Source organism: Harmonia axyridis, chromosome 3 (genome assembly GCF_914767665.1).
Source record: "Harmonia axyridis chromosome 3, icHarAxyr1.1, whole genome shotgun sequence".
In the NCBI taxonomy this organism is placed as follows: Eukaryota; Metazoa; Arthropoda; class Insecta; order Coleoptera; family Coccinellidae; genus Harmonia; species Harmonia axyridis.
This window is the reverse complement of record NC_059503.1, coordinates 29,870,460-29,884,518: the sequence shown is the minus strand read 5'-3', so window position 1 is coordinate 29,884,518 and position 14,059 is coordinate 29,870,460. Positions and strand designations below refer to the sequence as shown.

Here is a 14,059-nt window from a genome sequence, read left to right as displayed (position 1 = left end):
TTTTTCCTTTGACTAAAATGACGTTTTGGTACGTTCCGAAATCTTTCATAGAAAACTATTCTTGGTTTCATTAACGTTAGGTATCCATAAGGGGAATAGTAATTTACGTAACAAGTTCGGAAAATAGGGTTTCTTTGGACGAATAGACAAAATTCCAGGACGAGCGTGAGCGAGTCTTGAAAGTCGGTGAGTCCAAAAAAACCATTTTCGGGCGTGTTGCGTACAATATTTTTTCGGCAACCGTATAGAATAACACTATCGCTGCTGCTTTCCATATTTTATTGCGATTGCGATCAAAAAACATGCAAATTGTTGACTACTAATTTCATATGAACTGTCAGTGGTTTTCTCGGTTGCTATGGTAATGATCAACTGCGTTTATTAAAAATATACCTATCAATATTTTCATATTCACAACGACACAAAAAATGTGATTCTTTTCCGGCCTAGTCCGGGAAGTACGTACTTTCCGGACTAGGCCGGGAAATGCTACTTTCTCAGAGAATAAGCGTCCGGTAAGTGAACACTTCCCGGATGGTTGCCGAAAAAATTTATTTTCTGACTCAAAACGGGACAGCGTTTTATTTTAACCAAATCAGTGGCGTATCCAAGAGATTGAGTTTGGTGAATAGTAGATTTTTGTCGTCGGGGGATGACCTGAATTCAATAATTTGTGAACTTGTATTCACGTTTGAAGTTGTTGATTAAATCTTAAATTAACTTAATTAAATTTTGCATCCCGGAGCTCAATATCCGGACACCGGGACAAGTGATCAAAAAAAAGGACAGTCTCATTCAAAACAGGACGTTCGTTCACTTTGGGTATCCATGACACTTCCCTCCAATCAGAAACAAGTAAAATATTTTTTCTCTGATTGATCGCAAATATTAATTTTGCAGGCACAATATCAATTAGCAAAGTATTACTCTTATTACTTAGGCAGCAAAGTAACGAATTTCCTGCCTAGAAAGCAAAATGATAATTCTCAATGGGAATAAAACATTTGACATTTTCTGAAAATCAATATTTTTTACCAACTTCCTTATTTCTGGAGGAGTAGGTAAGTACATCTGAGTCGCTATCACTGCCCATAACATAAATATATCCGATTATTTTCCAGAAAACTGTTAGATATTTAAGTTGTCAAACTATAATTATCATGGAGATACGAGTATGTCTATAGCAACCAACCATTCCAACATTTGCGATTTCTATCAAATTTCGTTTTATTTTATCACTACAGGAAAAATAGAAAGATTGTGGGAATTTTAATAATTTGCAAATAAAATATCCTACAATGACATTATGAATAATCGAAGAAAAAATTATATGTTCAACTCGGCAGCAAAGTAGATTGACTGAATTCCTAGCCGAGCGTAGCTTTGAGCCCTCGTTTGAGCCGTGACAGTCAATCTACTACTTTGTTGCCTAGTAAAACAAATAACTAAAACTTCTATGAATAATAGCCTCCATATAATCATTCACTTATGCAATCAAAACAAAAGATTTTTCATGTTATGCGCAAAAACAATGTAGTATTGTAATAGACATCACTTAAAAGTGTTAAGGGTTCAATTGTTCCATTGAGGTATTGGTTTCAGAGAAACCGTGAGATTTCCGAAAATATGTTAAAACTATGAAAATGATCTACTATACTTTCGATGATGAGGAAAATATTTTGCTGATATTAAACATGCTTATTATGATGCTCGTTCCCTGTTAGTTCACTGGGAAAAATATTTCAGAATCGTACTCAAGAACTGTAATTTACTTGTTAGGTGAAAATTATTCCTCAGTATATGTGATGAAAAATGTGTGAACTATAATTTATTTCCCGATAATCAAACGTAATTCGATTGAAATCTTCAATATTCAATGAAGAACATGTCTCAAATATCGATATGTATGAAATGGAATGTATAAAAGTAGTGATTTCATTGAGTGATTATAAATATGTTGGAATATTTTGCTTCACTATTCCATGAGTATCAATGATACAATGAGTACAAAATTCTGTACAGTTCAGAATGTACAGAATGGTTTCGGATACTGATAGACCAATGAAATCCTTCTTTTGAAAAGTCGTTACTTCATACACTCACGAAATATACAGGGTATATATGAATAGTTGCGAAAAAATTTATGGGGTGATTCCTTGTCAAAAATGAGGTTGGTCTTTCATTTTTTTAGCCTCCACCTGCTTAGTTAGAGCCCCGGAAGATGGTGCCCGAAAAGTAGTGTTCAATTTGTGAAATGTTTATGATTGTTTTTTTTTTGTTACATTAATTCTATATTTGTACCAATTCTCAATGAATACATTGTTTTGACATCCGCCTATTTATAAATTTGAGGTTGAAAATAATTCCGGCATCGACAACTTAGGCGTATTATTTATTGATAATTCTTTTTCCCAGAAACCGTTAATTTTATGAAAATATTACAGGAGACCTTATTTGTTAAGAATGGATCATTTTATACGAAATTTTCTTATTGTAAAATATGAATATAGAAAAAGTTATTCAGAAATAAGTTTAAGAGTTGGCTTTTTCTACCACTAGAAATAATTAAGGAACCCCTCCAAAAAATTTTTTAATAACTTCTTGCCCGCATAAAATGTCAGCTTAATTTCATTATTGTGAATCTTTTGGTTTTTAAGAAAAACAATTACTTTTCAGGTGCCATCTTTAGGAGACTGTAACTAATCAGGGGGAGCTCAAAAAAAAGTTTATATAAAAGACCCACCCTATTTCTTGACAAGGAATTACCCCTAAATTTTTTCGCAACTATTCATATATTGTCAACGAATGCCATTTTGAAATATGTACAGCGATTCGACTTGAGCGTTTCAATTTCTATTTTGTGAAAGTTTACTGGTTATTCACAATCGTAGAAAAAGTATAGTGTACAACAGATGCGAAAACTATATTAGAGACATAATATAAAACTGTGAAATTTTTCAAGTTGAATGTAGTAAAAGTTTATCTGCTGATTTCTCAAAAAAATTCACATGTAGCAATTGATATGTATATCGAATCAACAAGAAATTCGTATGATTTTACTATCAGGTACACTAAAAACAACCTCAATCAGTAAACTTGAAACCTAATTATATTCCTGTTTCAATACCAACAGCAAAACTTTTTCAAAACAACGAGACACTCGCGGCTTGGGACGCAACTTCACGGCGAAGGAACAGAGAACCTTCCTGCAGGACAGTCGGGGTAGAACTAACCCCGTTAGGCCGTTAGGGCGAGTTTTGATCAACGCTACCTGACATAAGTGGACAGGATGAAATGGGGTGCATGAAAAGGGAAGTTTGAGATATCTTCACCTCATCTTATGTTCATTCCTTTGAGGGTTGAAGAAGCGTGGGCTGCCTGATTTAACTATTAAGGGATGAAAGAAATTTTTAATTGGAAATATATTTCTTTTCCTGGAGCACCTTTTGACCGTTGTTGTTGATGGAGTCGAGTCTGAATAACTCTTCACAAGCCTCTGCTTGGCTTGCGCAGTATTTTTCTCAGAAAAAAACAGTCTTTGGCAACTCATTTTTATCCATTTTTCAAATAACAACAAATTGTGACGTTACAATTGCCCATGACACTCTAAGACTGATTTCTAGGGGTGGTTTGGTTTATTTGGCAACAAAACTCCTACCCAGTTTTAAACAAATCTAATAAAATTAAAATATAGAAAGATCGATCCTTTTCACTCTAAACAAATAATATTGAAATAAAAACTTAACTTTTATCAGTTTTTAATGAATTACTGTGCTATTAGAATGGAACCTATTCTGTAGATTATTTTATTATCTTCTAAACACCAGATTATAGCAGGAAGCTATAGTATTCCAATTCCCATTTAGCGAAGTTGATGTAAAAACGCCAGGTTTTACTGAACTAAAGTGGTTCAACGTACGTACTATTCCAACTTCTATATCTCAAGGAAGTTCTTCTTTATGATATTTCCATCCCAATGGAGATTTATATTGTTTAATCCCAAAGGAGGTTGCACTTCTTGATATTTTTCAATCCCAAGAGAGGTTTCTGTTGTTCCAATCCCACGGGAGGTGCGAGAATCCCGACATAATTCTCTCCGATAAATTAAATTCTAAATCTCAGATTAAACTGGTAATAGCTGAAATATGAAATGAGGTACGTATCTTACCTGGAGTCTCGATAATTATTGAAAATTTTTCAAAAAATTCTCCCTGTTTCTTTCTATAGATAGGCTAATCCGTTGGCGCTTCATCGGCGACCAATTACACACGACGAATCGACAAATTATAGCGTCTTTGAAAATTCCAGTAGCGTAACATGAATTGAAGCGTGCAGAATGTAGCGTTATTTAATCTACAATCTCTCGATCAAGATCTTTGATAAACAACCCCAAAAAAATCTTTCTATATTAAAGTTGCCGACCGAAGCAATAAATGGTACTGTATCATTATAAAAAATGAACGAAAACACGTCAGCGACATAATAATAATAGGCGAAAGACCATCAATCTTTGAGCTTTGGGGATGTAAATTATCCTACTTGTAATTTATGCAAGTTGCAATTATCTTTTAGAACCACCTCTTCAAATTTGAGGAAATATTTGAAAAATCGACATCCTTCTGTTACGTTCCTAAATAAAGTTGAAACAAGGAAAAGAGTTGAAACTGTATGTTTTCATAATAATTTTTCAGTAATTTCGCTTTGCTAGTTGAATGATAATAGTGACCAATTCGAGTTGCAGAGATAAACGAGCTAAGGTTTGGGTGATTCATACAAATATTAATAACAAGCAACCTAAACAGTGATCACGTCACGCTTTAATTTCACTGATATCGTACATAACGTTCACGTTCCACAACGTGATCTAGAAATCACGGTATCGCTCTTCTCTATTCGGTGTTGCTGGACTTATTACTATTATTTACAAACTAGGAAATGTAAAATAATTCCTCCGACTCAGAATTAGATCCAGTTATTGATGATTCCTTTGATGCAGACTGCCACTGCGTTGCTACACTAAAAAGCCACCCAATGACGAGGTCAAATGTCTTTTGTGCCGAGAAAACTGAGCAGAGGTAGCGTAATATGAGTGATGATAAGAATTAAAGGACCGGGGGGGATATAAAATTGCGGGCCTCCAGGCGCTTCCACCATTTTGAGTCGGACTCTTACAAAATGGCGAATTATAGTCTTCTCATTTCTTTATCCTTCAAATAGGGTAATAGCAGATTATGTCTTTATCCCATGATGATTTTTTGACATGTATAGTTTTGTTTTATACTTCAAATTCTTAATTTTTGGGATTATAAAATTACTTATCTTCGATGAACTGGAAAAGTGTTTATTTAATTAAAACTTATACTAATTAATTACATATCAACATTACCTGGAAAAGTGAATCGAAACAATAGGTCAATTCTTATCTATTTATATCTTAACTCAAATATGTCTCACAAGATCTAATGATGTTGAGCAAATAATTCAGAAAGAGGATCTATCGGATAGTGCACAACTGCGCATAAAGATAACATAGAAATATATTAAAGAACACAAAATTATAATACATCTTGCCCCGTCGGTAACAATTTTTCAAAAATGAAATTGTTTTTCAAAATTGACCATTCATACATGATAATAATTTTGTTATATGATATAGATTTGATTCTTCTCTCTTATGACTACAATTAAGTTCAACAACACTATCAGAGATTATTTTCGAAATACGTTGTGGTCCTTATTAGACCACAACGGATTTCATCAAGTTTCTTCCTACCAGGCTTATTACTATTCTTTATATTATTTTTATTAAATAAAAATATATTTATTTTTATTAAATTTTCATTTGAACTTTGTTGGGATTAAACAGCAGGATTGTTTTATCCCAACAAAGGTCTCGAACGAGATCACAAGCACTCCATTACGGCACTCCAAACTTCGATATTCATTCACATGACGTAGTCTTGATACATTTTCTTTGAAACAATTGGATAAAATTATTCATACCGTGATCGACGTGAGGTAGACATGCAACGTACTATCATAAAAAATATATAACCCAAGCAAAATATTATTTGACGAGGGTTTTTTCATCTCGTAGACATCACTATCGATTTTTTATCTCCATACATATAGTGTCCTGCAACAGTGGCGGGTGCTTCATACTTGTAGTTAGGGAAAAGATGGGAATATAATATATCGAAGAAGTTATATTATTGCTTGAGCATTACGTTATAAAAATATTTTGAAATAGTTGATGTATATAAAATATAGAAAGCAAAGCTGCCGTAAGATATTTTGGCGCCTCGGCAAAATAAAATTTTGCCTGCTCAGCACATTACATCTAAATTATCTTTCTCTGTTATTCCTCTCAGCCATCCTTCCATTTTCCTGAGAAATCGTATTTTTGAACTCAAAATCACCTTGTCAAACATACCAAAGGGAGTTTTGTTGATTTCATCAAAAAACGTCCTGAATTATTTAAAAGTAAAAGTAAGTCTATGATAAATCTATAGTGAAAGACAACGTTGTTTTAAAAGGTGTATTTTAATACCTATTTGCATTTTCATAACTAGTTGAGAGCGCCTTTTCAATTTCAATAAAATGGAATCTTGCCATTTTTTAAAATTTTACTATACAAAGAGTGATATTTTCACTGAGAAAACAGCGTAGCTAGGAAGGTTGCTTTAGGGTTGCAGGTCATAAGTTACTAAAAATTTCAACACTAATTATTGCATGAAAAATTTTGATCAGTCATTTACAACATAACTTGCATTCAAAAAATTATTTCATTCGAATTCATAGACCGGCGATGAAAAGATTGAATTTCCATTTTTCGAAATATGTTTATTCAAGGAAAAATTGAGCGAACAGACTTGTTTTCTTAATTGGAATAGTTAAGTTATTGAAATTGTTTGCTTCGTCGATAATCAAATGAATTTTTCAAAATAGAAGTTGACACCTCCTGTATATTTTGAGGAAATAAATGAATATTATCATAAGCTGCAACATCCTGTAATCTCAGGTCAGGAAATATTCCTTCGTTTTCATATAAGATTGAATTTCTTATAAAAGATTCTCTTCAGATCGGAAATGAGAAATGGATAGAAATTAATTCAGAATTACAAATTTGAAGAGGTAGATGTTGACGTTTAATTGGATGAAATGCTCGAAACCAATTGCATTCAGTCTAGAAATAATTTAATTTTACATATTTCCCTCTTGTTTTCGTCTCTCATACATTTTCGGAGTTAACTCTACTCGCTAACTAGCAAAGTTTTAATAGTTTAATGATGTCAATATTTCTGTGTTTAAAAATTTAAGCTAGAAGTCATTAAAAACTTTTTCTCGGGTACAAAAGCATTCCATAATTGTTATCTTTTTTTTGCACATCGTTTTCCCCTAGTTGATTTATTTTCGTATGAAGTTTTTTCTAATGTTTTATTATTATATTCATAAGAATCTTCAACAAAACTCAACAATTTGGCCTGTCGACTGCTAAGTTGTTACGATGAGAGGTGAGTTGATTTGACGAAGTTGATTGTTTTGTTGGGCACCAGGCTTGAAGTAAGCCAAGAAAACTATAAAGAGAGGAAATAACAGAAAACAAAAAATGTTGTATCAATATATTGACCAAAAATCACAGAATAATTAATCAAAAAAAAATTGCTGAAGGCTTAAAAGGTATAATTCAATGAACTGAACGTAAACTACTCATAATATTCAAGATTGATCGTATGTGCCTGGTGATGACAAATGGCATATGACAGTTGCATAGACATATAATCCTTTTTCTATGGACAGTTGCCATAATCACCTCAAGATATGATGCGATTCGATCTCCTCTCTGTTCAAAATCATTTTCGGAGATGTTGACTTATTTGTGAAGTAAGGTCTGATATATGAATGATTTCCTTGGAATCTTTTACGAATATTCTGAATAACCGGCAATTCTTCTTTTCTAATGAATGCAGAAATGAAAAATCAGTTTCGAACAATAATAATTAAAAAAAAAAATTCCGGCACGTTCTGTGCAAAAAAATAGCAAAAGTAATTTTGAATGAATTAAAAAAAAATTATTTTGGGAAAATCATAATTTAGAAGGAATTAGGTAAGTTGAATAATCAATTCAAACAAAGAAAGAAAATTTTCAACCAATACAAAAAAATTCAGTAAATTGTTTCAAGTTCAAATACCTACAGGAAGATCGAAACATCCTGGTAATTTTTCCGAATAAAGGAGATCAATGGCAATGATCCCAGAAGAATAAAAAACTGATAGGAAAAATAGAGAATTCAGAAAGAAAAAGTTAATAATCAAATTGAAACTATAAAAGGGGGAAAATTGAAAATACTTAGCCGAAAAGAACACTTTCAAGGAAATAGTCAAGGTACGCAGCCAGAAAAAATCAGAAGTCACAATATATGCTCACTCTTCGAAATCAGAAAAAGACTACATGGTTGAATATGAGGCGTAAAAGTGCATTCCCTAGGTATTATATCGAAGAGATACCAATAAAATTCGAAATCCAAGTCCTCTAAACCATTTAAGAAAACAGAGTGATTAAAATAAAGTAAAACCCAACATAAAAATATCGTTTGGGACAGCAAAGATTTTTAACTCAAAAAGTGTCTGTTGAAACCAGTAATCGTCGATTAAGGCTGCAATTAAGTTAAATAGGATCTCTAAAACGCCGTTGAGGGAAGTAGGAAGGAACAGGAGAAGCAATTTATTCAAAATTCTGATGATTAATAGCAGTTTTCTACGCTCATAAATCGCAGGGTGCCTCAATTATCAATGGAGGGTGTGGGCGCTCAGACAATATCGAATAGGGGGTGGCCAATATTTCATGGTCTAAATCCCGACAGAGACTGATGATCACTTTTCTGAAGTTCGTTGAAGTCTTATTCCTTGAGAATGCTAAAATAATTGGGGTAGTTCGACTATAATCAAATATCTGCAGACTGTAGATAGACGTGCAATAATCCCTCTTCGCGATGATAAAAATGAAAGAAAAAAATCTTTTTGGGATGATGGAATCATATTATTTGGGACATTCGTTCCATGCTTCGCATTTGTATTTATTTATTTAATTTATTCATTCGCAATGAATACAAGTGAATAATTTTAACCCATCAACATATTCCATGGGGCGTCAATACATCAATAAATTCTAGTTCAAAGCAGTTAAAAGTAAAGTATCATCAAATCTATAATAATTAAATGTAAATATAAATAAAGTCAAATCTAAAATAAACCAACATTAAAATAAATTAAATAAAATCAATAAATTAACGTTCAAAACAGACTAAGTCTTGAAACATTGATAGTCAATAATCGAGTATGAGACAAACATTACATACATGACAAACTATTCAAAATGGCTAATCCAAAACTCACTCATAGTGTAGAAGGCTTTTTTGTACAATATTTTTTTTATTTCATGTTTCAACTTATTTTTGTTCATAACTTTAAAAGCTTCTGGGATCTTATTATGTACTTGTTTGGCCTCATGATTTATGCTTAGTTGAGTCGCCGCGACTCTATGATATGGAGTTAAAAAGTTCCTCGCATTCCTTGTGGTGTAATTGAAACTTGGATGTTATTGATACATAATGGGTGCAACGATTTTGTACGCTTCATTCCATGTTACGCTACTGGAATTTTTGAAGACGCGGTAATTTGTCAATTAATCGTATCATATCGTGTACTATCGGTCGGAACGCAGATGCGCGTTTCTGGAGAGAATCTTCTGAAAGATTTTCAATGATTATTGAGACTTCAGCAAGAATACGTACCTAAGATTTAGATTTCAGTCATTAATAATTTAATTTGAGACTCGGAATCTTATTTATCGGCGAGAATTGTGTCGGGATTCTCGGTAAGTGTTGACATGAATATTTGTATTCAACAAGTAATAATCTCACCAGAATGAATCAAATTAATTTGAAACAGTAGTTTTTTTTTAGTCATCCATCTTGTCGAAACGTATTTCAGGTTTGGTAGAATTCTTTTTGTGTCAAATAATGTCAGCAAAACTCCTTCTCAGGTTTATTTGATAATAAATGTAATGATTTCTTTGTAATTTCTTGGTTAGAAATCCGAGAAGGAGTTGTAAATTCAGTTAACATATTCTGATATCATTTTTGTTCATTTTCTCAAAGCACCTCCCGTGGGATTAGAACGAAGAAACCTCCCGTGGGATTAGAACAAAGAAAACCTTTCTTGGGATTGATAGATATCAAGAACTACTTCCTTGAGATACAGAATTTGGAATAGTACGTATGTTAGACCACTTTAGTTCCTGAATCTGAGAGAATACCTGCGAAATACCTGGCATTATCACATCAACTTCGTTGAATGGGGATTGGAGTACTATAGCTTCCTGATAAGAATTGGTGTTCAGAAGGCTGAAGATAATTTACAGAAGAGGTTCCATCCTAGTAGCAGAGTAACTCCTTTAAAATCGTTTTAAGTTAAGTTTCTATTTTATTATTTGTTTGGAGTGAAAAGGATCGATCATTGTATATTTTAATTTTATTAAATTTGTAAAAACCTGGGTAGGAGTTTTGTTGCCAAATAAGCCAAACCACCCCTAGAAATTAGTCCTTAGAGTCTCATGGGCAATTGTAACGTTACACATTTTGGCGCCCTACGTGGGGCCCGAAAATTTTGGCAACTGCTCCTGTCATTTCGACCTTTTCAGTTCTAAAGTAATAATTTATCTTTGTTTAACTTTTTCTCTCTCTTTTGTCTGGTCTTTGATATTTTTCGTTGGTATCAGATTGACCACACGTGTCGTGATATATTTTTTCGTAGCTGTATATTTACATATAATTGTTTTTCTTGTTTATTTTGTCTGATGAAATGAATAATCCAGATTTCTTGAACGGGACTGACCTTGGCAATTTCCATGTCAAACACATAAAACTAGATCTGACCCATGATGATGTTTCTACCGACTTTGACAAAACTGATGACAATGATGAATAATTCCTTTTTGCCTTTAACCTTTACTTCCTAAATTTGCTCCAGATACACAGATTATATGTTTTTCTTTATTTTTGACAATTATTATCGTTTATCTTTGTAGCATAGCTACTATTATCGTATCTTTGTAGCATAGCTACTATTATCGTATCTTTGTAGCGTGGCTACTATTATCGTATTTTTGTAGCGTGGCTACTATTATCGTATCTTTGTAGCATATCTACTATTATCGCTTATCGTTGTACCACTATTAGTTTATGGTGGCTACTATTTATCTTATCGTTATAGTATGGATACTACTTATATTTACCTTTAAAGTTATTGTTAATCTGACTGAAGTGTCTTTTAGATATGCAGAGCAAATTGATTTTGGCGTAACTGAGAGTATATTTTGGAAAAATTTATTATTTTGGGTCTGAACAGATTCAGTTTTTTTCTTATTTTCTGTGTACTGTTGCAATTTCCCGTTTCCTTATTTTTTCTTCAATTTCCATTTATCTTATCGTTATCGTTGCTGGCGCCCAACTTAACGTTGCTGTGAACTTTCAGTTATATCACTTCAATGGAGAGGGAGGTAGGGAAGTGAATCCTTGAGCTCAGTTGATTCATATACACGTCAGTACAGAACATCTTTGTACACATTATTTGACTATTTTGAGCCATTTATGGCTGATTTTTCACAAACGGCGTTAATTATCTTTTACCTACTTTGTCGAATGTTATCGCATTTTTTTTCGTGGTCGATAAATATCGATTTTACCTTACCTTTTCATTACCGGATTTGACGTTATATTTGCTAATTTTGGATTTACCTCAATTTAGTTTCATTATCGGATTTGACATCGTTCTATGCAAGAAACATAGAATGATGGAGTCATTTTTGAAAAATTTGAACTCAAACTAAAAATCTTCCATGCCCCCCTTTCTGGTCCACCTTCGTCTCGGGTGCCAGGAAGATTTTTCTTGTTTAAGTGCGACGGCACCTTTTAAATTCATTCACTTTTGTTTAGTTGAGACGGGTTTTTTTTTAGTTTTCATTTATATAACTGCAGCACTGTTTACGTTCTAGTAGCAGTGGCTACTTCTTTTTTTATGGTGAGAGGTGTGTGCAACGATTTTGCACGCTTCATTCCATGTTACGCTACTGGAATTTTTGAAGACGCGGTAATTTGTCAATTAATCGTATCATATCGTGTACTATCGGTCGGAACGCAGATGCGCGTTTCTGGAGAGAATCTTCTGAAATATTTTCAATGATTATTGAGACTTCAGCAAGAATACGTACCTAAGATTTAGATTTCAGTCATTAATAATTTAATTTGAGACTCGGAATCTTATTTATCGGCGAGAATTGTGTCGGGATTCTCGGTAAGTGTTGACATGAATATTTGTATTCAACAAGTAATAATCTCACCAGAATGAATCAAATTAATTTGAAACAGTAGTTTTTTTTTAGAGTCATCCATCTTGTCGAAACGTATTTCAGGTTTGGTAGAATTCTTTTTGTGTCAAATAATGTCAGCAAAACTCCTTCTCAGGTTTATTTGATAATAAATGTAATGATTTCTTTGTAATTTCTTGGTTAGAAATCCGAGAAGGAGTTGTAAATTCAGTTAACATATTCTGATATCATTTTTGTTCATTTTCTCAAAGCAACTCCCGTGGGATTAGAACGAAGAAACCTCCCGTGGGATTAGAACAAAGAAAACCTTTCTTGGGATTGATAGATATCAAGAACTACTTCCTTGAGATACAGAATTTGGAATAGTACGTATGTTAGACCACTTTAGTTCCTGAATCTGAGAGAATACCTGCGAAATACCTGGCATTATCACATCAACTTCGTTGAATGGGGATTGGAGTACTATAGCTTCCTGATAAGAATTGGTGTTCAGAAGGCTGAAGATAATTTACAGAAGAGGTTCCATCCTAGTAGCAGAGTAACTCCTTTAAAATCGTTTTAAGTTAAGTTTCTATTTTATTATTTGTTCGGAGTGAAAAGGATCGATCATTGTATATTTTAATTTTATTAAATTTGTAAAAACCTGGGTAGGAGCTTTGTTGACAAATAAGCCAAACCACCCCTAGAAATTAGTCCTTAGAGTCTCATGGGCAATTGTAACGTTACATGGGATCGAGTATAAGAGATATTAATTATTTCAATATTCCAGGACCGGACTAATTATTCTCATTGAAGTGTTCAGGTTGTGTTCTTTTTTTATAAGTTCGAAAAGTTTATCCAATTTATCCGCACAAATAGCACCAAGGACTCGTGATTGGTATAAGATTTATTGAGATTTACCTAACGATTTGTTCTGCCCCCTATCAAAGCTATTCTCGCCATAACGTAATCTATAGCTCGCCTACCAGTTCCAGAGTTCTAATGAACTACAATATCAGGGATGGCTTCAAGGAGGCTTCTTCCTCACTTCTATAAGTTTCTTGTCCAAAACAGATTTTTCATTGGCTAGTGATGGCAAGGAATTTAGGCATTCTGTCACCAGGTGATTCGGAGTTTTCTCTTCCTCCCCACAGAATCTGCACTCGTCATTTTCTGCCAGACCCATTCTCAAGAGGTGTTTCCTAAGATGACAATGCCCTGTGAGCAATCTAGTGAGGATGTGTAGTATAGGGTGGTTTTTTCGAGATATATAACTTTGAGTTGGCATTACTGTTCAAGATGGCGACCGATTTAACAGCTGTCGAGTGATTTATTCTCAGTTTGGTTTGGCAATTCATCATGAATAGACTCACGCCTGAACAACGCTTGCAAATAGTGCAATTTCATTTCGAAAATAATGGTTCTGTGCGGAATACGTATCGCGCACTACGTCCATTAGCGATGAAGCGCACTTCTGGTTGAATGGCTACGTCAACAAACAAAACTGCCGCATTTGGAGTGAAGCTTATCCTCGAGTGTATGTCGAAACACCATTACATCCAGAAAAACTGACTGTTTGGTGCGCTTTATGGGCTGGTGGAATCATTGGTCCGTACTTCTTCAAAAACGATGATGTCCTGAACGTTACAGTCAATGGTGATCGGTATAGAGCCATGAATACTAACTTTTTCA

The 14,059-nt window shown here is 33.5% G+C and overlaps 1 protein-coding gene across 1 annotated transcript in view; it reads right to left on the bottom strand.

The window, feature by feature from the left end:
* Nucleotides 1-13,553, bottom strand: part of LOC123674658 (ras-like protein family member 10B) — a 109,025-nt gene extending 95,472 nt beyond the window's left edge. Inside the window, exons 1-2 of the mRNA XM_045609610.1 lie at nt 13,416-13,553; nt 13,289-13,349 (exon numbers count right to left, since the gene is read on the bottom strand). Coding sequence (XP_045465566.1) covers nt 13,289-13,349; nt 13,416-13,553 — 199 coding nt within the window. The remainder of the gene's footprint in view (nt 1-13,288; nt 13,350-13,415) is intronic.
* Nucleotides 13,554-14,059: the final 506 nt, after the last annotated feature.